Here is a 26491-nt window from a genome sequence, read left to right as displayed (position 1 = left end):
CGGCGTCTACCCCCCCTCCCTCCAGATATCACGGGCGAGCTGCTACCCAAGACTTAACCAGGCCAAAACAAGCCCTCGCTTTGAATATCTATAGTTACCTGAGCTCATCCGGCGCCACCTTTTTCCCGAGTCTCTCCCCCCGGACAGAGCGCAATGCCGCGCGCTCTCCGGCGGCCACCTGTGCGGCGCACTAGAGGAGTCACTGTCTCTGTCCACCAATAGCGTGTGCTATTATTCTGGACGCGGAGATCGCGCCACCGTCCTTAAATTAATGGGCACTTGAATAGACCACATGGCTGCTTCGCATTCTACTCAGGGTTCCCTTACGGGAAGATGGTGTAATTTTTTTATTTCGTGGTGCCTCCGAATAATTCTCGTTTTCAAATAAATTGAGCATCCGCTTGTACACGCGGGTGGTGGTCGACGCACCACTCCCGCCCCTGCTGCCCCCCTTCGTGCAGACACGCTGCGCCGAGGGGGCAGCGCGGCCGACGCCGTGCTCACGATGGCGGCCTGCATGCAAGTGCTGCAACCGTACACGGCCGGCGTTGGGGGCGACTGCTTTTCCCTCCACTACGAGGCCCTCGGCAAGACTGTGCACTGCGTGGACGGCAGGTGAGCAACGACACGTAGCCCCACAGCACTTGCCGCGTGTAATCCAGTGCGGCTCTGCTATACGCTCGAAAGCGTTACGCTAGACGCCATGGCCGATCCATGTTGAACCACAGCGCAAACGACGGGACAACGGACGGTAGCAAGAGGACACACGAAGCGCCTCGTGTGTCCTCTTGCTACCGTCCGTTGTCTCGTCGTTTGCGCTGTGGTTCAACGTGCATCACCAACTCGCCCAAGTTTTCACCTTGCTAAGCCATGGCCGAAACAGCGGAGTCATAGTGACCACGCAGCCTGATATGCAGAGTACACTCGCGTACACCCGTGTCTTCTCGAGTTAAATTTCAGTCGGTGGTCAGCTTCTTGTCCTGTATTTGTTGTCTTTCGTGGTCGACCAAGCTCGAGCTGCTTCCCACACAGCCTGATATTGGTATACGAGCGAAAGAGTAATAAGGCCCCATTGTAAGTTGGCCAAAATGCAACATGTGTGGTCTGCAAAATACAATGGTACCATGCAGTTTGGTTACACTTCGTTTCCCTAACCGCCAATTAAACTGAAGGACGGAACTGTTTCTGGCATGCCCGGATAGTCGCGTGTCGTCTAGTTGGTCTTCTGTTCGCGTGTAGGAACGCTGGGCTACTGTTTGCCGCCCGAGCAGCAGCACCGTTTCACGCATATGCATGCTGGTGCGGGTCGCAATTTGTCGCCGGAATGATACCGTGCTCGTCGCTGCCTCTGGCCTTGGAGTTCATCCTTCTTATTCTTCCGCAAGTCCCAAAGGCGGCCTGTCCGGACTCAGAGCTTCTTAGCACCCTCTGCTGGCCTGATCGCCGCCGTGCTCTACAGGTGCTCTACAGCTGCTGGGGACTGAGGGCCGACGTTTGCTTTGGAAAGTCATAGGAACTTGACCCTGGCAACGTTCAACGCCCGAACCCCGTCTAGCGAGGGAACCTTAGCTGTACTACTAGGAGGGCTCTCGTACATTACGTGGGATACCATAGGGTTAAGTGAAGTTAGAAGAACAGGAGAAGGCTTCATGGAGCTGACTAGCGGGCATATTTTGTGCTACAGAAGACTCCAAGAAAAGAAGAAAACGGGGGTGTAGGATTCTTAATCCATAAAGAAATAGCAAGGCGTGGAAGAATTCGTCAGCATGAACAAAAGAGTCGCAGCCATTGTGATCAAGCTAAACAAGCGATACAGGTGAAAGATACTGCAGGCCTATGAGCCAACAACCAGCTATGATGACGAAGCTGTAGACATTTTCTACGAGGACGTGGAATCAGTAATGAGGAAGGGAACAACACAGTTCACGATAGTGGTGGCAGACTTTAACGCGAAAGTCCGTAGGAAGCAAATGCGAGGAATGTCAGTGGGAAACTTTGGAATAGATAATCGCAACAGTCGAGGAGATACACTGGCGGTATTTGCAGGAAGAAATAACCTGCGGTTGACGAACACATTCTTCTACAAACGAAAGATTAGGACATGGACATGGAAAAGTCCCGATGGTACAACAAAAAACGAAACTGACTTCATTTTATGTGACACCTTAGGTATTGTGCAGGACGCAGAGAGAGAGAGAGAGAGAGAGAGAGAGAGAGAGAGAGAGAGAGAGAGAGAGAGAGAGAGAGAGAGAGAGTAAATGTTTATTGAAAAGGAGAAGAGGTCGGCCTGATAAATTGATCTTGGGCCTGCTACTTCCCTCTGGGGGAGGGTACTGAGGACAAAAAAAAAAGGAATGAATATGGAATGTATGGGAAATGACAATGAAAGCGACAAATTAACTATCTACAAGCAGTAAAACGAATAAACGTCTCATGTACAACGGGGCGCTGAATCAAATGACTAGAGTTCACTTTTCAGCACATGACTATCATCCATGGAAAAAAAAAAAAAAGGTACTGCTCAGACATTATTTCGCAGCCTGTTCAATTTTGTTGCAACGGTGCTAAGTAAGATTAGGAGCACCGATCATAGGGTGGTTAGGGGCAAGGTAAGGCTGCATCTCAAAAGAGAAAGAAGGAAACGTGAAACGTAAGACACCCAGGATGGAGTCAGTCAGAGCAGGACGTAGGAATTCAAAATAACTCTCCAAAACAAGTTTGCGCTTCTAAACGAGGAGAACGAGGAGGCAGGCTCAATGACAACCTAACAACAGCAATCACAGAATCTGCAGCAGCTGTAGGAGAAGCCGCATGTAGGAAAATAACTGGAAAACTAAGATGAAGGAAGTAATTACGCAACGTAAAAACACGAAGGTTTCAAGTGCGGTGGATCAAGTTGAGCTAGCAGGGTTGTCTGAATTGATCAACAGGAGCAAAAGAAACTAAATTCGTGCATATAACGTGGCAGTGATCTAGGGAACGCTGCAAATAAGAGGAGTGTGAAAGCAACTACGAGGAAGCTAGCCATCGGCAAAGACAGGATGTACGCACTCAGAGACGAGCAGGGCAGCATTACGCACAACTTGGACGAGATGATTAAGGTAGCAGAACGATTCTACACCAGGCTGCATGCCAGCGATGTTAGACCAGGCGAAACTGCTGAGCGTACAAGCTCAACTTGCGATTCCCCACTAGTAACTAAAGAGGAGGTAGGAAAGACTCTCAAGGGCATGAGGGGAGGAAAAGCTGCATGTGATGCCGGTATAACCGTGGATTTTTTGAAGGAGGGGGAGATACTGTATTGGAAAAGCTTGCTGCGTAAGTGCCCATAACCTGTAAAAGCGCCAAAATTATTCTGATCGATAAAAAGGGCGATACCAAGGACCTGAAGAATTACAGACCCATCAGCCTACTCTGAGTTGTTTACAAACTGTTTACCAAAGTTATTTATAGCCAAATAGGTTTCAGCCTGGATTCACAACAACCCAGAGAGCAGGCGGGGTTTACGAAAGGGTACTCAACCATGGATCACATCCATGTTGTTAATCAAGTAATAGAAAAATCCGCAGAATACACTAAACCCCTACACCGCATCTGTGCTAAAAGCATTAAAAGACCAGGGAGTACAAGAAACATAGACTTCTAGACAACGTATACAAGGGATGTAGCGGCAGGATAACACTTCAGAAGCAAAGCGATAAATTCCCTATCCGAAAGGCAGTTAGAAGGGATACACCATCTCGCCAAAAACTGTTCACAGCATGTCTGGAGGGGTATTCAGGAAGGTTGACTGGGAAAAAAACACAGGGCTAAGGGTAAACGGAGAATACGTGAGTCATCTGAGATTGGCAGACGGCATTGTCTTGCTGAGTGAGACAGCAGAACACCTGCAAAAAATGCTTGAGGAACTGCAATCAGGAAGCACGGCTGGGGGATAAAAATAAAGATGAATAAATTTAAGGTAATGAGGAATAATCGTGCCGAAAGCTCCCCATTCAGCTTAGGAAACGAAACGCTAAAAGTAAAAGAATATAGCTACCTCTGACAGATGGTTAGTGCGAACCTCAGCCGCGAGAGAGAAATCCGGCGCAGAAAGGGTATGCGCTGGGAAGCACTCGGCAAGCACTTCCAAATAATGAAAAGTAAGCTACTCCTGTCATTCAAACTAAAAATATGTAACCAGTGCATACTGCTGGTGATGACACACGGAGCTGAAACTTGGCGCCTTATAAACAACTTGAAAACAAACTTAGATCAGCTCAATGAGCGATGAAACGAAAAATGTTAGGTGTAACACTTAGGATATGGTCTCTCTACCTTACAATGTGCATAACCCATGCATTACAAATCATAACAGGCACACATACTGCGAGGAACCACCGCGGGTTCGAGCTATAGCTGAGCACGCTCACGATACTAAAACGCCGTCGCGCAACCCTCAACACCACCTCTATTGGGCAGGTGGAGTATAGGAGCGCAAAGGATTATGACCAGAGTACCGAGGGAAGACGTTTATTCTACGCCAACCTCCCTTTTACATTGGTTACAGTTGTGTAGTTCCCTTTTGGTGAAAGCGGCGATGGCGCAAAACTGAAAAGTGGGCTAGTTGGTAAAGCATGTCTTTCAAAAAAAGTTAAACAGCGCTCAAATTTACGGGACAAAAGAAAGGAAGGTGCCCAACACTGTGTTGTGCACCTTCCTTTCGTTTGTTCCGTGCGTTTTAGTGCTATTTTTTTTTTCGTAAGAGCGACGGGGCGCCATGCGCAAGCGTGCGCGTCGTCGGCGCGCAGAGCCAGTGGGCTCTTCAGTCAGGGCAAAATCCGGGGCGCGACGCACCGTTGTGCGCGCGCATTGCCGTGCTGGCCAGATCGGCTCGCCGCAGTGTGTGTGAAAGGGAATTTAACCAAGGGTTAGCGCAGCTTGGTGGCCGAAGACCGTAGAGCTTCGGCGACTGTGGCTGCCCGACCCGCGAGCGACTTCTGGAGATCCAGGCTTGAGCATGCCAGCGTTGCTTCCCACTGGTCGACGGAGGTAATGAGAGGGAAGGGATCGTTCTTGCAGGCCCACATATTGCCGCGAACCATACATTGGGTTTGTTTATTTGTGTTTTGCTTTTACCGCCCGGCTGCGCCGGTCTGGGTTATCTCTGCGCCAAGGGAAGCGCGTGTTCCATTCTTTCTTCTGTGCCTCATGTGGTATCTGTTGTGATAGGGAGAGCATTCCGATCTAACGTGAACAGCCCAGAATAATCTTCTTGGATCTGCTATGTTCTCGATGCGAATCGACGTTTCGAGAACCACGCGCGCCGAAAGATAAAAAGCCTGCAGTGCGGACGCCGGGGCATTCGATTCGACGACACTCGCCTGTGCAAGTCACTTTGTTGACCGCTGCTTCGCCGCCTCTGTATTCTTTTGAGTTGTTAGGGGAGCACAAGTTCGCTCCAATAAACGTGTTTCTCATTCAACGCAACTGCATCGTCCTTGTCTTCGTGGCATCTGGTGGAGGTGCGGGGTACGCACCCTTCATGCCCACTACAACCTCTGGAAGCCGCCAAGCCAGTCCAACAAGAGCCAGCCTCCGCGTGCAAGATTTACCACCCGAGTTCGGTCTACTACCGGAGAAGACTAAGAAGAAAGACGTCGCAACCAGCACCATGCTCAACCAAGCCAATCCTCCTGTCGTTCTGCAGCAGCCACGGGAACCGCCATCATTCCGAGGAGCCCCCGCAGAAGACCCAGAAGAATGGTTGGAAAAACTGGAGCGCGTCCGGAAATTCAACAGGTGGGACGACGCAGAAACGTTCCGGCACGTTTTCTTTTACTTGGAAGATTCGGCTCGCACTTGGTTCGAGAACCACGAGAGCTCCTTGACAAACTGGGCTCAGTTCAAAAGCGAGTTCACTAAGACCTTCACTACCGTGGTCAGAAAAGAACGCGCAGCGCTTTTACTCGAAACTCGAACGCAGCACCATAACGAAGGGGTAGTGATCTTTGTTGAGGAGATGAAGAGGTTGTTTCGACGTGCGGATCCGGAGATGACAGAAGAAAAGAAACTAAGGTTTCTCATGCGAGGGGTAAAGCAGGAGCTTTTTGCTTGCCTTGTTCGCAATCCTCCCAAGACGGTGGCCGAATTCGCGTCTGAGGCGGCCGCGATGGAGAAGGCGCTGGAAGTTCGAACGAGGCAGTACGATCGCCCGGTCAACGTGATGGTTTCCGAGACGATCGGTGGCGGGGCTACAAGCTCCGACACACTGCGTGAGACCATCCGAGCAGTGGTCAGGGAGGAGCTTCGGAAGCTTTTTCCGACGACGCCGCAACCTCAAGTGTCTTCCCTGACTGACGTCATCCGCGAAGAGGTTCAACACGCTTTGGGCACTTCTATGCCATCCGAGGCACCCCGCGAGCCACAGGCGATGACCTATTCTGCGGCTGTTCGTCGACCCCGCCCTGCTCCAACCCGTCTACAAGAAGCTCCACCGTACCGCCGTCCACTCTCGCCGCCGTCCCCACTCTCGCCGCCGTCGACCGTACCGCCGTACACAGCCCAAACCCAGACGCCGAGGAAGACTGACGTTTGGCGAACGCCAGATCATCGTCCGCTGTGCTACCATTGCGGGGAGGCCGATCACATCTATCGTCGCTGCCCGTACAGGAGACTCGGACTGCGTGGTTTCTCCGTCGACGCCCCACGCCCCCGACCCGGCCAGCGCCCTACTGAGATCGACGAATACCTGTCCAACACCAATCGAGGACCAGCCCGCTCACACCGATCGCCATCGCCCTACCCATACCAGTCGCCTAACCGCCGTAGCAATGCTGATTTCGCACGTGGAAGGTCCCCCAGCCCACGCGGGGGAAACTAAAAGCAGCAACTTCTGGAGGTGAAGTTGCTCTACGGCGAAATACTGGAAACCCTCCAACGACGCAAGGACGCGCCGAAGACTGTGATTCACGACATGCCCTCATCCCGACGACCCGACCAAGCCCTGACGAGACTCCTGAACACGACGACAGCTACACGGCGCGACGCGTACCCGACCTGACCGAGACGTCCGTTGAGAAGACGACGACAACGACGATGCACAGTGCCCGACCGTCAACATGTACAAGCAGAGATACGACGCCCCGACGAACCCGGAACTCGAGGAAGACTGCATCTGACGTCAAGGTGTCCATCGACGGCTTTGACGTAGTCGCCCTCGTAGACACGGGAGCTCACTATTCGGTAATGAGCAGACCATTTGCGTCTAAACTGAAGAAAGTTATGACCAGATGGGACGGTCCGCATATACGCACAGCAGGAGGCCACCTCGTGACGCCAAGTGGAACGTGCACATCGCGCGTCACCATAGACGGCACGACGTACCCTGCCGCGTTCGTCATCTTGCCTAACTGCTCCCGCGACGTAATTCTCGGAATGGACTTTTTGACGGACAACGGCGCAATAATTGATCTGCAGACCAAGTCGATAACTTTTTCCTCCGATCACTCCATGACGCCGGAACCGAACCCCGAACACCGTGCAGCTGTAAGGATAGCCGATGATCATGTCACCCTGCCTACCCCGCGCAAGTTTGATGATCACCGTCTACTGTGAAGGTGCTGCTCCTGACGTTGACGCTATCGTGGAGAGTGACCAAAGGTTGCTTCTCGACCGCGGTGTGTCTGTCGCAAGAGGCATTGCGCGCTTCAAGGAACACCAATCCCACATTTTGGTTACTAATTTCACCGAGGAGTACCAGCATTTAAACAAGGGCGCGGCAATTGCATTCCTCGAAGAAACGCAAGAAGCAAGTGACGTGATCGCGGTCGCCGACTTTGAACGCACCCCCGTAGAAACCTTCAAGCTCCCGCAGCCCTTCGACGTGAATCCGGCGCTACCGCAAGAACAACGGAACAAATTATTGGCTTTGCTGCGTCGCTATAGCGAATGTTTTTCGTCGAGCGCAAAACTACGACAGACCCCTCTAGCGAAGCACCGAATAATAACCGAAGATGGAGCCCGACCTACCCGACAGTCACCGTACCGCGTCTCTTCACACGAACGGGAAGCCATCCGGACTCAAGTCGACGACATGCTCAGCGACGACATTATACAGCCATCGAAAAGCCCCTGTGCTGCGCCCGTCGTACTCGTAAAGAAAAAAGACGGCACATTAAGGTTTTGTGTTGACTACCGGCGACTGAACAAAATCACGAAAAAGGACGTGTACCCCCTCCCCCGAATCGACGACGCCCTCGACCACCTCTGCCACGCGAAGTACTTCTCATCGATGGACCTGAAGACCGGCTACTGGCAAATTGAAGTGGACGAGAGAGACCGAGAGAAGACTGCATTTATAACCCCAGACGGCCTATACGAGCTCAAGGTGATGCCGTTTGGGCTGTGCACAGCACCAGCGACGTTTCAAAGAGTCATGGACACTGTGCTAGCTGGCCTTAAGTGGCACACCTGCCTCGTATACCTCGACGACGTAGTGGTATTCGCCCGGACTTTCGACGAACACCTTGCAAGGTTGGAGTCGGTACTCGAGGCCATTCGTACGTCGGGGTTGACGCTGAAGCCTGAAAAGTGCCGTTTCGCATACGAGGAACTCAAGTTCTTGGGCCACGTCGTCAACGCCGCGGGAGTCCTACCTAACCCGGCAAAAACTTCAGCTATCGCGAACTTCCCTAGGCCGAAAGACAAGAAGGGCGTGGGAAGATTTCTCGGGCTGTGCGCATACTACCGGCGCTTCGTCGCAAACTTCGCACGCATTGCAGAGCCACTCACGCGCTTGACGAAAGACAGCACCCCTTTCAGCTGGGAAAACGACCAAGAAAAAGCATTCTGCGAGCTGCAAAAACGCCTGCAAAGCCCGCCCGTGCTCGCTCATTTCGACGAAAATGCCGAAACGGAAATGCACACGGACGCCAGTGATATAGGCTTGGGTGCCGTCCTTGTCCAAAAGCAAAGCGGCTGCGAAAGGGTAATCGCCTATGCCAGCCGTGGTCTGTAGAAGGAGGAGAAAAACTATTCTGCTTCTGAAAAAGAGTACCTGGCTATTATATGGGCGATTTCAAAATTTCGCCCATACGTGTATGGAAGGCCATTCAAGGTTGTAACAGACCACCATGCGCTGTGTTGGCTCGCCAATTTGAAGGACCCCTCTGGCCGTCTTGGGCGGTGGAGCTTGCGCCTGCAGGAGTTCGACGTTACAGTCGTTTATACATCCGGCAGGAAACACTCCGACGCCGACTGCCTGTCCCGCGCCCCCGTCGACCCACCACCAGAAGACTCTGATGAAGACAGCGCGTTCTTCGGGATCGTGACGGAGAGCGACCTAGCCGCCCAGCAGCGTGCCGACCCCGACTTACGCGTCATAATCGAGTACCTCGAGGGATGCAACGTTGCCGTTCCTAGGACCTTCAAACGCAGCTTACCAGCATTCAGCCTGAGAAACTCCGTCCTCGTGAAGAAGAAGTTCAGCCCCGGAACAAGAGCGAATTACCTTCTCGTCATCCCCGCGGACCTTCGTGACGAAATTTTGGAAGCGTGCCACGACGACCCGTCTTCCGGACATCTCGGCACAGCCCGCACTATTGGAAAAATCAAGGCGAGGTACTACTGGCCCGGCCTTACCTCTGACGTCACCCACTACGTCCGGAGCTGCCGTGACTGCCAGCGACGAAAAACGCCGCCGACAAGACCCGCCGGACTTCTGCAACCGATCGCCGTCCCATCGAGACCGTTTCAACAGATTGGAATGGACCTTTTAGGCCCGTTCCCTACGTCACGATCACAGAACAAGTGGATTGTCGTAGCGACAGACTACATGACGCGCTACGCAGAGACCGCCGCTCTTCCGAGGGGGACTGCACAAGAAGTGGCGAAGTTCTTTATAAGCCAAGTTGTGCTGCGACATGGAGCCCCGGTAGTCCAAATCACAGACCGCGGAACGGCATTTACTGCGGAGCTGATGCAAGGAGTATTACGCTACAGCAACACGGATCACCGAAGAACGACGGCGTACCACCCCCAAACGAACGGACTAACAGAACGTCTGAACAAGACAATCGCAGATATGCTGTCAATGTATGTTGACGTTGAACATAAGACTTGGGACGAAGTGCTCCCGTATGTCACGTTTGCGTACAACACGGCTATTCAGGAGACGACGCAGCTGACGCCGTTCGAGCTTGTCTACGGTAGAAGGCCGACTACGAAGCTCGACGCCATGCTTCCGCACGTAGAAGACGACGACCTCAACGCCGACGTCCACGGATATCTTCAACGTGCGGAGGAGGCCCGCCAGCTCGCTCGAGTTCGTATAACGGACCAGCAGCTGGTGGATGCGGGCCGCTACAACCTCCGACGCCGAGACGCCGAGTACCAACCAGGGGATCGTGTGTGGGTTTGGGCTCCCATCCGACGACGCGGACTCAGTGAAAAGCTCCTGCGACGCTATTTCGGACCCTACCAGATTCTACGACGTGTTGGCCAACTTACCTACGAAGTGATCCCTGATGGTGACTCCGGCACATCACGACAACGCAGGCGGCCTGAAGTCGTCCACGTGGTTCTCCTAAAACCTTTCTACGGACGATGACGAACTTTTATTTTCATTTGTTCGGACTGTCGCTTATGTTAGCATCGGGTCGATGCACTCTTAGAGGGGGGGGGGGGGTAATGCCGCGAACCATACATTGGGTTGGTTTATTTGTGTTTTGCTTTTACCGCCCGGCTGCGCCGGTCTGGGTTATCTCTGCGCCAAGGGAAGCGCGTGTTCCATTCTTTCTTTCTGTGCCTCATGTGGTATCTGTTGTGATAGGGAGAGCATTCCGATCTAACGTGAACAGCCCAGAATAATCTTCTTGGATCTACTATGTTCTCGATGCGAATCGACGTTTCGAGAACCACGCGCGCCGAAAGATAAAAAGCCTGCAGTGCGGACGCCGGGGCATTCGATTCGACGACACTCGCCTGTGCAAGTCACTTTGTTGACCGCTGCTTCGCCGCCTCTGTATTCTTTTGAGTTGTTAGGGGAGCACAAGTTCGCTCCAATAAACGTGTTTCTCATTCAACACAACTGCATCGTCCTTGCCTTCGTGACAATATGATGATGTAATGTAGCCCGTTCTCCGCAGTGCTGGCAGAGTGTTGTGGGGTACAGTGAGGGGTGGATGTGATGAAGTACGGCTAAACAGGGGAGGGATTCAGTTGAAGCTGACGCCAAAGGCGTTCCTCTTCCACTGAGGCATGGGTGGGCGGGAGGGTATTTGTGGCGAGGGAGGCGGTAATGTTCCGTGATGTCTCTGTACGTGAGTAAACTATCACGGGCTGTTCTGGCTCCATGGGAGGCAGTGCTGGCATCACAGGCCCGGGAGACGAGAGCTCGGGCTGCGGTGTGTGCCGCTTCATTTCCTCCAATACCCGTGTGGGCAGGGAACCAGATCAGTTCTACAAGATCAGTAGGTGGTGTTCGATTAAGAATTTGGTGGGCCTGAGGCGAGATCTGCATGGCCTCTGGCATAGTTTAGAAGGGCCGTTTTCGAATCGGAGAATATGAATCGGGGGGTTGGCCTATGCGAGAGTGCAAGTGCTATCGCCGCCTCTTCCGCCACTTGAGGGTTGCGGGCTCGAATGGTGAGGGCCGTGAGTGGATGACCGCCAGGGCAAAAGCGCCCACATGATGGAACTACGCTGCATCAACATATACAGCGTTCCTTGATCAATGGGGTGTTTTGCTGGTAATGCACGGGCTCGTTGCGCCCTTCTTTGGGAATGATACTGGGAGAGTGCATGTTTCGAGGAAGGGGCCGAATAATGATGTTTTCTCTCGTAACGGTGTCGATGAGTGATTTTGTCTCGGGCTCTTGTTGGTAGCCCATGCGTAGGCTGTCAGGGAGGGCTTTGCCGGCTGCACAGCTGCGCGTCAGGCGGCCAAGCTGCCCCGTGCGATGTCCTTCGATAAGCTCCCTGGCGTATTGCGTACGCCTGTGCTCTCCAGTCTGGCAGTGGAAGCTCCTGCGGGTATTTGTAGAGCGCCTGTATAAGCCTTCCGAATTAGGCAATCGTTTTCATAGGGCTAAGATATGGGAGCGCATATGCAATCCTACTTATTAAGAATGCTTGCATTAGTTTAAGCCGATCTGTTTCTTTAAGGACATGTCGTCTAAGAAGCCCGATTATTTTGCGCTACATGATCCGATAATTTCCTGCAGATGTACGCTGTATTGCGTCGGTCGTATTGCAGAGGCAGTCCGAGTATGTTTATTTGCGGGTTTACCCTCAGTTGTATCACGACTGAGGCGGCTCGTGGTGCTCTAGATTTCTTGGGTGGGAGCACTAATAGTTCAGATTTGGCTGGTGAACAGTGAAGGATGTAGGCGCGTACCATGCACACGGCGCGATCGTTAGGTGTTAGATACGGCCTATGTGAGCGTCGGGTCGGAACAATCATGGGCCGGCAGCCGGAAGGGCTTGCGGGCATCTGCGCAACCAATGTGCGGCCGGACGGTAGAGAATTGGTCACATATAATCGGCGTCTGTTGAGCGTCTCCCCAACCGTCCAAGATGGGGATCGAAAGGGTCGATGAGGTGAGGTTAGGCCCACTACCAGGGCAGAGCGCCTGCTGCGTGACACTGCTTTATCGCCGCAACGGTCGCTGCAGCCTTCACCTTAGCGAAGAACCTGCCGTGCCGCCTTGCCGACGGCCGCCTGCGGTGTGGCGCCTCATCCTTTGGCGCCGCGGCTGTCGGCGGGGCGGCACCGCAGGTTCAACGCCACTGTGCACGTACAGGTGCCGTCAGAACCTAAGCGCGTATGAGCGACGTGTAGCTGCACCGGCGGTAAACTAAAGGGGCAGAACACGCATGCGTGCCTGCCGACGGTGATAGCCCATCTATATATACTGTCAACCCACTTCTTTTAACGCAGCTACGAGCGTGGCTCGCAGCATACTGGTTTCGGCGATAGCGCTGATAGCAGACCCACCTGTAACAGCTCGCGCGCGCTAAAAGCTAAAAGTGTGTGAGCTACGCTGCCATATACCATCTCTGCTATCAGCGCCATCGCTCAGACCATTACTCTGCGAATAATGCTCGAAGCCGCGTTAAGAGAAGTCGGCTGAGAAGTATAGATGGGCTATCATTGTCGACAGGCGCGCATGCGTGTTCTGCTCCTTCGGCCCCAGCTCCCGTGCTCCAATTACTTGTGACGGCACCTGTACCTTTAAGCAGGAGTTCGAGAAGTCGGCTCGGCTCTACAAAGTGGCGCCGAGACGAGCCGGAATTTCGGGGAGAGGGGAAAAAATGCCGCGCCAAAGGTACAAACCTAGCGACCGCGCAATGGCTGGGACGCCAGGATCCCCACAAGGGACAGGAAACGAGCTTCCTTAATCAAAGAACAATCACGAGTAGACAATAACACCGATCAAATAAAGAAAAATAAATGGAGTTGGGCCGGCCATGCAGTGAGACTGACCGACAACCGGTGGACAATTGGGCTAACGGAGTGAATACCAAGAGGTGGGTCTAGAAGAATGGGAAGGCCAATTAACGCGATGCAGGGATGAAAATAGGTGAATTCTGTAGTCAACAATGGACTAGAGCGGCACAGGACAGGAGCGATTGGAAGTCGTTGGAAGAGGCCTTCGCCCTCCATTGGACCTAAGTAGGCTGTTGATGATGAGGAGGATGATGATGAGTCTTCCCCACCCTGTTTGAGTTACCGACAGCCACTTTTACCACGAGTCAAAACACCGGCGACCCCAAAACCACGGGGTTACGGCAAAGGCCAGAGAAAATAAGGTGGCAAAGGGACATCAGGAGCGGATTTTGCAGCCGGCCAGTAAGGTTGCAAAAGAAAAAAAACAAATGAGTGGAGGCACCGATTTTAAAGCAAAGCTTTTTACCTCTACCCCCCAAGGGTTATTTCGCGACCGTTGGTGTCACCAGAAAACTCCAGCGAATAAATAAAAGAATTTACTGGCACCGCCGGGAATCGAACCTACAACTAATAGACGAACAAAGCGAGAGCCCGTTGTCTTACCGATTTAGCTCCCAGTCCACGCGAAGACTGGGAAGACAGGTGGTGTACTCACCAAGCACATCTACGCGTTTACCCCCTGCGTTCTCGCTGAATGCCACGTGAAAGCGTCACGGGACCACTCACGCCCGTCTAGCGGCACTATGCGCAACTTGCTCAGATGCTAAGAGTTACAAAAATTAAAGGAAGCTCACACCAATGCATGGCATCTCACTTCTAGTACGCCAATGTGGTAAAGCCTGTGGCCTCCAGTGTTCACGTAAACAATCACAGTACCTTGTCGTCCGCCCTCACGCCAAACCAAGGAATACATTCAAATACACCTTGATGGCCAGGCCATCATTCCAAGCCCCAGCATCAACATCCTGAACCTACACCTCGAGGCTAACATCAAGAGCTACGTCTCCTTGCAGCGCCTCAAAAACAGCATTAATCAAATCATACACATGATCAGGCGAGTTGCCACCAAGAAGCGAGGCCTAAAGGAATCCGGTACCTTTCGATTAATTGAAGCTTTTGTCCCCTCGAGAGTTACTTACGTCAACCCCCTGTCTTCTTCTCGACAAGGAAGACATAGTGATGCTTTATATAATGATTACAAAGGCGGTCGAGCAGGCCATTGGTCTTCTCATGAGTGCGTCCACACAGAGGCTGTATAGCACGGGGCTCCACAACACGGTGAAAGAGCTGATAGAAGGCCATCTTTCTAACCAGAAGGTCCGACTCAGAACTGCGATGGGTAACCGCATGCTTCACCAGATTGGCTGGGCAGCCCAGAATGTCACTCCGCGTGACGTACTCCCAGACTCTTGGCGACTAAAACTAAAGACGCTCCCTTTGCTAAGAAATATGAACCCCTCACATGACGAGGGTAACCGAAAAGCACGGGCTCAAGGGCTAAACACCACCCTCGGTGGGGATCATGCAGTTATCTACACAGACGCCTCCAAACATCGAGGGCAGCAATACGCCATCATCGTGGCTACCTCCAGAAGCAACCTCCTTGCGTGTACCTCGCTTGGGACCCAAGAAATGAAGGCAGCAGAAGAGGCAGCCATCACCTTGGCTCTCGCTCAACCAGGGGTTCGGAGGGTAGTCGTCGATTCCCAGCAAGCCTAATGGAATTATCAGTAGGCTTGGGTGTCCTCACCTGCACTGCGCGCGCTAAAAACCCCTCCCCAAACGGTTCCATTCAGCTCATCTGGACACCCCCTCACGCTTCAATGGAGGGCAACAAATACGCCCACCCAACAAGCCTGCGCTTTTACCTCTTGTGCTATGGAGCTGCACGAGGACAGTCACCTGCTTGTCACGTTCAGGGTGATAACCCAGCATTATCGCCTTCTGAGAAGAGTCGGGCGCTTCGACGCACCAACTGGCGCGGGCCCTGGGGCGAGCAGCGCGAAAATGGAAAGCACGTGTTGCGCGGCGCTTTCGAACGCCGCGCATTCCGACAAAGACCGCGCCTGCTCGCACTGGATGTCCTCACCGCCACCACATGGGATGGCCACCGACGAAGACGACTGTTTTTTTCCTTCTTCCAAGGCACTCGGCGGCAAGAGGAATGGAAACTTTGACAGGGAAGAGAAGAGACGCAGTCCGGGCGCAGGAGAGCTCGGCCTGTCGTCTTCGGGCTCCGCGCGAGTACTGTTTTTTAGTCGCCCGCCGGGCTGTAAATAAATGTACAGTTTTGTATCGGAAGCTGAGTTTGTCGGTTGAGGATACCCGGGGTCAGATCCTCAGCGCCACTGCGGTGGTGGAAGAGAAGCCCCGGGGAAAAGAACACCACGAAGATAACTCGTACCTTCGCCTTACCCTGACCTTTCCACGAAGATAACTCGTACCTTCGCCTTACCCTGACCTTTCCAGAGAACAATAAACTACCCTACGGCTCATACAATCCGGGCTCCTTCCCACAGCCTACGCGTCTTCAATTAATGTATCCGAATCGCTACGACGCTGAATGTCCATTTTGCTCAGAAGTAGGAACACTCCGCCCCGCAATTGGGGTGTGCGACTTTAGCCCTGAGCACCCTCCTCTCCTTCCGTCAACTACCCAACAAGAGCAATGGGAGATGCTGCTGTTAAGGCCCTCTCTACCTAGCCAGCTTCAGATGGTGGACAGAAGACAGGCCGCGCGGACTGCATATGGGCCCCACAGAAGAAGGAATAGCTCCCCAGGGCTGCACTTGGGGCCGTTCAAAATCTAAACAGAAGTATTTCTTCCTCCTCCTCCTTCTCTGCCGCAAATCTCGTCGCCTACGTCCGCGGCGCAGAGACGGAGAAGATAGATCGTCTAACACCGGGTTGGAGCATACTTTAATTTAAAAAAAAAAAAGTTTCCACTCTTGTGCTACACCAATACAACTCATGCAAACACCGTTAATGCTTCATGCATTGATTCAACCTTAACAAGAATATCTATTTGAAGTAATAAATGGTGTGGTTAAGTGCATTTCCCTTCTACCTGGTTTTGCTATTTGTAGAGCGATGTGAGTGAATTTAAGTGTCGTCGCATGGGTAATCGTTATGGGTGCCGTTTACAGCTTTGCTTTCCAACCACATTCACAGGGTGGATTGGCGCGATTTTTATCTTCTCGGCTTGTTTTATGGAGCGACACTTAAGTGTGGGCCCTGGAAAACGTTGGCACGCCGCGTCATTCACCGCGTGACAACTGATCAAGGAATTGGCGCCTGTTTGTCGAAGAAGCCCTAGCGTGCCATGACGCCAGATTAGACAAGGGGTGCGCACAGAGCAAGGCGCCTGTAGCATACGTACGACTGGCGGGAAGTGGAGAGTTTTAGCTGACCGTTTTTCACGGTCCGCTCCGCTCCGATAGCAAGCGGGAGCGCCATTGCGAATGCGTGGCGCGCTTGGCCGCGAACGTTTAGCTGACCGTTTTTCACGGTCCGCTCCGCTCTGATAGCAAGCGAAAGCGCCATTGCGCATGCGTGGCGCGCTTGGCCGCGAACGGCATTGGCTCCGGTTGCGCCACAGAACAGGTTGCGCTGAGCGGGCCGCCGATACCGGAGCGGAGCGTCGAGAACGGTCAGCTAAAACTCTCTATTGGCTCCGGTTGCGCTGACCGTGCCGCCGATACGGGAGCGGGCCGTCGAAAACGGTCAGCTAAAACTCTATTGTCGCGATCTACTACTGTCCTGATGTTCGTTGCGTTGTCAGTGGCCAGCGTTAGTTCGTCACGTGGCAGTGGGCAATCTCGCATATTTCCGTGCGGCCGACAATTGTTCACTGCAACATTGCTCTTTCCTGTTCTCTCCCCACAGCGGTAAAAGCCCGGCCGGCCTGACCCTGGAACTCGCGCAGTCACGGCTCGGCAGTGGCCAGTCCCGCAGCAGAGTGCCATCTGGGCTTCTGGCCACTGTTCCGGGTGCCGCCAAGGCCTGGTTTCACATTGCCGCGCGCTACGGATCCGGAAAGGTGCGCTGATGTATACGTTTTCCACACCTAAAAGCATTCCCTGCCAGTGTGGTGCAATGCTAACTTACTCCCAGCACTCCTCGCCGGAAGAAAAATATCGACGTGGAGTGTGCCTTTCAGGAGACTTGTGGAATTTACCACGAGACAACAGTACAACTGTACCCATCGAACGGCGATTGTTTATCCCCGCCCGCCATCGCTCAGTTACCGAACACGTGACATTTGGCCAGGCTTGAGTCGACCATCTCCTCTTGCGATAATACCGCTTCTTAGCTGCCGAAAAGTGGAACAAGGAGGAGTAACACGGGACAGCGCTGGACATCAACTGACACCCAAATACGAAACAGAAACCTGCGCGCATGCTTACGCGCATCGTTACTTCAACTGTGAAGTAGTGAGGACAACCTACCTCCTTGTTTATCACGGCACAGATGGGACGCGTATTTACACAAATGTCCACACTATTTTATGCCGCAGACGTTGTAGTCCCGAAAGGCCACAGAAGCCTTACACCGTTTTTGAAGCACCACAGGCTTGTCTGAACGATTGTAGGGACACTGTGTACCGTTTTCTCATTTGGGCAGTTTACCTGTGCTGTTCTCGGCATTGTTATCGACCATGGTTTTGTCTTTGTACTTAACTTTAGCCTTTCGCCTGGCGCCCCTAGCCACCCGCTCTCCATTTTTAACAGCGGAGCTGGCTAAGGTTTTAGTTGGGACAGCGCACGTGCTTCTCATCCGTATATCCTTAATAAGGCACTGCAAAAGCGCCACGAACGTCCGTTATCGGCTCAGGTCGCAGGTTCGAGGAATCACAGGGACGCCGAGCGACTCACCGTGCCATGACCCGCTTGACGAGGCTATCGGCTGCTGACACAACGGCATACCGGCACTGCCGTCCAACTTGGCTCCCCACACAGCGCTCGTGTTGTGCACCTTCCTTTCTCTCGTCCGTTTGCGCGCTGTTTTTTCGTAAGGTACGCCCCACACTTGCGTCAACCTCCCTCGTGTCAGCATGATCCCTTGGTGACGCCATGCACGCATTTCTTGGCGGTACCATAGAATTGGCTGAAGTGTCCCTTAGAAAATATATTTGCCGGTACGAGGTTGATACGCACGACACACGTATCGCTATATATATACTGTCGAGTGAATAATGAACAAGGTGCTTGGTAACTTGAAATGAATATTTGGCCTCTCGGTGGACTGAATTGCTCAGCGAGTGACCATATGCCCAGGTCGTCCTTGATCCGCCCTGTGCACGTCCAGCGGCCCTCCTGGACGCCAGCGTTGTTCTTCGCCAGGCTCGTCCGCTCTCTCCCAAAACTTGTTCGCACTGTGCTCCTGGGTATCTCAATGAGACGACGATGATGCTTGGTTCTGCGCGGTAATGGTATGGTGCCGCGATAGGCTAATTGTTTTCTTTGCTTGAGGTACGTTGCGCGCTATAAATGTCAATGGTCACCTCGTTGAATTCGGTGCGGATAAACCACCCTGAGTAGCCACCGGTGATGAGTTTTAATGCAGGAATATGGATAATTTTTTTTCCGTGGCGCAGTTTATGAGAATGGTGTATACGGTCCTTTTGCGGGCATGCGGGTACGTTTGGATCGACAACTCTTTTTCTCGTGCAACAAATTACCTCCGCCTCAAGGGCCTTCCTTAAAATCTTCGATGAAGTGGCATGGCTATGCTAGGTAAGCAAGAACACCGCGACACCTTGAACGTCTAGTACAGCGGGTTCTAGTGTTTTCGAGAGACATGCATTTCATGAAACCGTTATGTGACGACGTTATGTGACAGCAGCTAAGTGGTTTTCCTCAGTTATGTGTGATGTGATAAACTATCTTATCTATAACCCGGGCGGTAATCAACCAATTACGTAGACAGGGTGCCTCATCATTGCTGACGTTTTTTTTTTTTTCGGCAGTAAGAAAAAAAATCTTGGTGGAAGATATAAAGCATGAAGGGTAACTAGATTATCTTCGTAAAAAACCGGCGTACGGCGTAATCAAGTGACCCCTGAACGTTGCAGTACCACGGGATATTAGACTTGCCTGATTACTCGCCCAAAACGACCTTCCTCACCACATCTCTGCGACCTTGCCTCCCAGCTGACCATGGCTGAACTGTTCGCACCGGCCGTGGCCTACGCCCAGCATGGTTTCCCCATGGACCACATGAAGCGGATCGCGTGGAAGACGATTCTGAAGCGCCGTCTGGACATACCCGGCGGCCAGTACTTTCTCCAAGGGGGAACAGAGATTCCCAAGCTCGGCCAAGTCTTCTCCAACCGTCCCCTGGCCGCGCTCCTCAAAGTGAGACCCGCGGCAATTTGTGCTCTGGAAGATCGCTTGCCACAACTGTTAACGCGCAGGGATTTGTGCACAGTCTCAACAGATACAGCCACAGCCAAACGATGCTTAGAAAAAAAATCTGACACTCCTTTTCAAGTCTTTCTGTAATGCCTTCCGCCCACTATACTTTAGAACCTTTGCAGTATATAGGTTATAATTTACTGTTTTTCTATTTTTTTCTACTGCCACCCCTACAACAATGCCCAATGAGGGATGTAGGTACTTGAAATAAATAAATAAATAAATAAACAAACAAACAAACAAACAAATAAATAAATAAATAAATAAATAAATAAATAAATAAATAAATAAATAAATAAATAAATAAATAAATAAATAAATAAATAAATAAATAAATAAATAAATAAATAAATAAATAAATAAATAAATAAATAAATAAATAAATAAATAGAAACTGCGCGCCATTCTGAACACTAGCGACAATAGCACTCGCAGACCTCCTCAGCACAAAATTTCTTTTTACAGTAGCCGCCCCATCTGTTAATTTTCGTGCGTATATGCGAGTGTGGAAACTATTGGGCACAGAGCTGTAAAATAAAACGCAATTGTCAGTAATCCAGATCGAGTACAGGCCCCGCGTGGTATACGAAACGAAATTCCTTGGATGTGAGTTCCCTTGCTGACAAGAGAGCAAAATTTCAAGTTTTGGCAACGAAGTTTTGATGTGATTGTGAAAACTTCGCTTTGGAAGAACTGTGGTTCATATAATTCGGCTCAGTTTGATTGACAAACGTTCAAACCATTACTAGATAAATTTGGACGATCATCAGGAGCAATTCTCCGTCTCATCATTTATGTCACACGTGAATACGGGGAGTCGGGCAATCATACGACCGTTTACTCCGGGTGCAGGCATGTTGGACACTGTGACGTCACTCGTCACGGCTGCCCTTCGAAAAAAACATAGAGTTGAAAAAAAGAACGAGTCTCTCGCCGTGGCCTTCCTTTTGGCCGGGGCGCATCGGCGAGCGCCGGAGTTGTACATGGTTGGAAAAGCGCTTTTTGTAACACAAGGGACAAACGTGGAGCGAAAGAAAACCAGACAGAACGAGTGAGGCGCTACTAACAACTGAAGTTTATTCAACAAAGAAGAAGGAAAAATATAGATGATCCACCACTTATGCCAACACTGTGCGCATGCGTCAAATTTCTTTGTTTATTTATACCGGAGATACTCCTTTTCTCTCTCTAGCAAGGTAATGGAAGGGGAGCTAACGCACTCTCCTTCTATTCCCGATGTCATGCAAAACGCCTCCCAAATTTCTCTGGTTATTTTATCATTTGATTTGAACAGGACCTCAGTATCATTGAATGCCGGAGCACATTTGACTGTCGAATTCCTTTACAGTCGAAGCAGTGCAATGAGAGATTACCCGAATGGTCTTCTGCTCACATAGCGTGCGGTGCTCCTTGAGCCGCTCGTTAAGGCAACGTCCGGTTTGCCCCATATATGCCCTCGTGCACGAAAGAGGGATTTTGTTGACAACACCCATGCAACAATCAACAAACTTGCGCATGTGCGCTACACCACAGCTGCGCTCACCAGTCATTCCTCTGCTCTGGCTACCTATCTTTTTATCGACCGAATTGCACAACTTCGAAAGTTTCTGCGGAGCGGAAAAAACCACCGGAACCTCGTGTCTCGCGGCAACTTTTTTTTTAACCGATGAGACAGTCCATGAATGTACTGGATCACCACAGGACGTTTGTCCTGTTTTTTTTCGCTTGACCTGCCTTCCTTTCGCAGCTTGGTTATCTAAGCTTTCCGCAATAGCATGGAAACAAGACTTGTTTATCGCCTGCGTTAGACAAGCTTTGGCTATACCACACTTTACCACCTTGCTGTGTGCCGAATCAAAAGGCAAAAGCTGCTTCTCACCCCTGGTATGGTAGCACCATACCAGGGGTGAGAAGTTAGCGTTAGTTCCCCTTCCATTACCTTGCCAGAGAGAGAAAAGGAGTACGTGTCTCCGGTATAAATAAACAAAGAAATTTGACGCATGCGCACAGTGTTGGCATAAGTGGTGGATCATCTATATATTTCCTTCTTCTTTGTTGAATAAACTTCAGTTGTTAGTAGCGCCTCATCCGTTCTGTCTGGTTTTCTTTCGCTCCACGTTTGTCCCTTGTGTTACAAAGAAGCGCTTTTCCAACCATGTACAACTACCGATACCAACTAGCCCAACAACAAGCCTTACTGAGCGCCGGAGCAGCTTTGTGGGTGATTCATGCGATTACTTTCGAATGTTACCTTGCATGGGCAATTTTCCGGCAACTAGATATCGTGCCAACCGTCTGAGTTCTAGGTTATAACTGAGTTTGTCTTGGGCATAATTTGTTCTTGGGCGTCTAATCTACTGTGATATTGTCAAACGCACTTACCGTATTTGCACGATTCTAACGCGCCCCGAATGTAACGCGCAGGTGGCGCGTTAGAATAGCACAAATACGGTAATCACATATGACGTCACGTATCTGCAGAAGACAATGTACAATTTACCTTGCAATTTATTTGACGCACGCAAACTTGTCAGAAAAATTCCTTGTGCTTCATAAACTCGCTTATTCAGCTCCTGCTGGCATTAAAACTAAAGCGGGGAACATTGAAAGCTGATTACGGTTTTGAACCCGATTGTAACTCGCAGCAAATTTGCTACTTTTAGCGAAAAAGGGTGCGTGTTCGAATCGTGCAAACACGGCACTTTCATGGGTTGAAACTAAAAATAAGACGGAACCGATCCGGGCCATCGGTGGTCTGGTGTTAACATAAAACTGCTCTGACCCAACAAACGCACACACCCGCGATGCGCGGAGAATCGCAAAGAATAAACAAAAGCTCCACGGACCACATATCCGTAAGGGCCACCTCGTTTGCTCGATTTCCTCGCCTGTTTGCTTGCTTGCTGCATTTAGGCCGCTCTTTTTTTTTGTCATTTTAGGCACTCCGCAACTCTATCGGGGAAACTTGAGTGGTTATTTCGGTATTCTCATGAAACTGGAACGAAAGGCTTCCCTATCCCCGACTGTTTCAGGCAACATGCAGTGGTAAGAAAGCTTCACGGCGAAACGAAGCCCTGTCTGCTCCACGTGCCGCTATCCGCGGCCATTTTTGGAATTGCAGAGCAGTCGCATACGTCCCCGAACGCAGAGGCTGTCTCGAGAAGGTCCCCGGGCCGTGTACGAGGGCAGCGTGGCCGCGAGCCTGGCGGAAGCCGTGCGCCGGGCAGGGGGCGTCCTCTCGACCTCGGACCTCGCCGAGCACCTCTCGTCGGACGAGCCGCTCCAAGTGGAACCGGCCTCGAGCACGTACCACGGACGCGTGGTGCACGTCCCGCCGCTGCCAACTCAGGGGGCCGTGCTCCTGGAAGCGCTCAACATCCTCGAGGGATTCCACCTGCGCGGTGCGCTTCTGCCGCAGTGGGTTAAACTATAAGCACAGTGGCGCGGCCTGTGCATCGCAGACAAAGGACGCACATGGTTGGTGGGTGGAGTGAACGACGTCTGCCGGACAGGTGGCCGCCCAAGAGGGCGCCATGGCGCGATGTCAGGCCGCGAGCGGCGAGGAGTGTCGGGGTGGAGACTCGCCCCACTCCCCGCGTAGATGGCCCAGCTTCACTGTGGAGCGCACAATGTGGGGAAGCCAGCTTGCAGAGACCAACCTTGCACCGATTCCCTTTTAAAGGCAGCTACCGATTAAGGCTCCGAGATCGAACACAGTCGGCGCCGCGGAGGGACGAATCCTTCCTAGTGTGGATGCCGCTTTCGAATTTTATACAATTATTGTACGAAACTATGGCTCGTTCACGTTGCGGGCAAAGACGCGCGCTGCACACGATTAAAATATACTCCTGCAGGGTTAAGTATGCTTGCGGATTTTATTTCTGAACGCAATAATCAGCGGCCGTTGTGGGGGCATAACGCGCTAGTTTAGTTCCACAAAACATCGTCGCCGTGGTCATCGCTTGGGCGTGAAGCGTGTCAGTAACATTGTTTGGACAGTTTTCCTCTTACCCGTGAGTGCAGTCGTCTGCCGTCTTGGGAACGTGAAAGGGGGCTTTGGGGAGGGGGGCGTGGTGGTTATTTAAAGGAAAAAAAGTTAGCAACGCGAGAAGGGCGAGGCACGGAGAGGCCCATGTATGTTCGTACATTTGCCACATAATTGTGAAATTTCGCTTTGTCCTTTCAGAAATAAGAAACAAACAAAAACAACTTTGCTGCACAGGCCCGAGCACTGTCCGCCAAACATTAATGGGGACGTATTTTACACACGCTAAAGTGCCTATGTCAGGAAATTCTCCGCCTTCCTTTTTTTTTATATTTCCTTGGACCCTAGCTCATCCGAAGTTTGCACGGTCCAGCGGCTCGGCTAACCCTAACGTCGAACGTCGAACGGCACCCCGCCGGCGTCGGCGGCCTCGTCGGCGCACCGGCCCCCTCGCTACAAGCCTGCCACGCGGCACCAGTTCTAACAGCGACGCCTAAGGCCCAGGCCTCAACGTTGGGAAGATGGAGCCCGTTGTGGTTCAAGGTGAGGACATTTCTCCCGATATGGTCACCCCCGAGCGGGGACGGCTAGAATGCTACCGCCAACGTGGCGCTCGCACTCTGCAACAGCATCAGAGCGCTCAACCCAGCTCCTCAACAGCCAAGCAGGATAAGTCCTCGTGACAGCCTCGCAAGCCAATCCGACCACCTCAGTTACCGAGGGAACACCTCAAGATAATCATCCGCCCTCGTAACGGCCTTGATGTTACAAAGGCCGGCATGGCCGAAATCCGAGACGCCATCCTTCGAGCTGCTGTTCTCCAAATAACGAAGCCAGAGAAGACATAATGCGCACAAATCCAGAAAAGAATATCGTAGTAGTAAGCACGCCGAGCCTTGTCCGAGCAGAGAAATACAATGCTATTGCTTCTCTCTCCCTCCATGACCGAGAATACCCGACCACCTCTTATGCGGCCAGCCCTGAAGGTACATCCAAAGGGGTCATTCACGGAATCCCCGCCTACGACTCCCCCGAAGACATCACAGCAAGCATCATACACCCGGGCAACCCAACAGCGCTACAGGCGCGCCGCATGGGTCGCACCAACACCGTCCTCATTCCCGCGCCCGTTCGTCCCTCCCGGCACTCCGCCCTCCCATGCGGGAGGTGGGGGTCGGGGGCCGACGGTGGCGGCCGGGAGCGCTCCGAGTAGCTCGAGCGGACGCCGAGACCAACCGCCTCGGGGTCTAAGCCCGACGCCCTAGGACTTTTGCGACTTAGGGTGGTTAGATAGAGGGGACGCGACCGAGCCCTGCGTGGCCGGGAATCGTGTCCTTTGCACGCCGGATGCCTGAATAAAGTTCCATCTCTCTCTCTCTCTCATTGTATTTGAACGCTTTCGGGTGCCACACTACCTCTACTACCGAGGAGCAGAGTACCGCTGCCACATCCATCGAAGAAAGACGGAAGCCTGCCTATCGTGTGGGGCTCTCGGTCACCGCGCCGATGTCTGTCCCAATCCTGACCCTTCTCGCTGCCAACAGTGTGGTGTCCAAGTATCTCCAAGTGACCAACACTCATGCGAACCCACGTGCGTCGTGTGTGGAGGCCGCCACGTAATGGGTGACAAACTGTGTAAACAACGTTTCCAGCCGCCAATACATCGTTCACATCCACACACCTCCATCGCACAGCGGCAAGTTGGTGCCGTTCCTACTGATGCATCCCAGAAGCAGGCTGCAGAAGTCTCCGAGAAACTTGCCATCCCTCCAAAAACGACAGCAGCCACTCAACACGAAGCCCGTCCACAGCACGTCTCCCGCCGAACACTTCAACGTACGAGCATAGTGCTGGTGAATCACGTGGAAAACCGCCTCAGCGCACTTCGGGCCACCACCCCAGGGTAAGCTGGTCAGTTGTGGCCTCCCGCTCTCCTCAAGCTACCGAAATAGCATACCTTAAGCAATTACTGGACATGGTACTAGCTGAAAACGAAACCCTAAAAACTGAACTCAAAACTCTCAAAGCATCCATCAACAGCCTTACTCCTCCCTCAACCTCCACCACGCGAGACGACGCGACGGATACCGAATCCCCCTCTACACCGAAATCAGAAGCGAAATCCCTCAGGTCCTCGACTAACACCATTTCCCCCCCCCTCCTCCTCCTCCTCCTCCTCCCGCAACCTCCACCTCGCGCGACAATGCAATCGATACCGAATCTCACCCTACCAAGCGCCGTGCGCCCCTCTCTTCCAAACCCACACCAGAATACATCACTAAAGAGGAGATTGAATCACAAATGCGAGAATTCCATGCCAATCTAGCCGAAACGGTAGCTAAACAACTAGAACCTTTTGCTGAACTTGTAGCGACACTCCGCTCTCAGATAACAGACTTCAATGCTCGAACGACTGCATTTGAAGCCAACTGTTCAACACCATCCGCATTATCCAAAAAATCTTCCAAACCCTACGACCGACCCAAAACCCCCACCGCTTCTGATAATGGAGGTACAGAACATTATTATCTGGCAGTGGAATAGCCGGGGATATCGCCGCAAACGTTGCAATCTCCAGCACCACATAGACTATAAAACCTTAGGCCCACCCCCAGATGTCATTTGCCTGCAGGAGACGGGCTGCATAGCAAAATTATCCGG

General features: G+C 52.1%; 1 protein-coding gene across 6 annotated transcripts in view; it reads left to right on the top strand.

The window, feature by feature from the left end:
- Positions 1 to 26491, top strand: part of LOC144137792 (glutathione hydrolase-like YwrD proenzyme) — a 76936-nt gene that overhangs the window by 7329 nt on the left and 43116 nt on the right. For 4 of the 6 annotated variants that reach the window (XM_077669772.1, XM_077669775.1, XM_077669774.1 and 1 more), the window contains exons 2-5: positions 462 to 615; positions 17315 to 17468; positions 19582 to 19785; positions 22994 to 23246. In XM_077669772.1, the coding sequence (XP_077525898.1) occupies positions 462 to 615; positions 17315 to 17468; positions 19582 to 19785; positions 22994 to 23246 (765 nt within the window). Of the gene's footprint in view, positions 1 to 461; positions 616 to 17006; positions 17152 to 17314; positions 17469 to 19581; positions 19786 to 22993; positions 23247 to 26491 lie in introns of those variants that run through there. The other 2 variants (XM_077669777.1, XM_077669776.1) reach the window with 2 other exon arrangements.

The sequence above is a fragment of the Haemaphysalis longicornis genome, unplaced genomic scaffold (genome assembly GCF_048455015.1).
Source record: "Haemaphysalis longicornis isolate Haplotype H1 unplaced genomic scaffold, Haemaphysalis longicornis Haplotype H1 scaffold_5, whole genome shotgun sequence".
Lineage (NCBI taxonomy): Eukaryota > Metazoa > Arthropoda > Arachnida > Ixodida > Ixodidae > Haemaphysalis > Haemaphysalis longicornis.
Note: the sequence above shows the minus strand (reverse complement) of the source record. Positions and strands in the feature narration are given on the sequence as shown.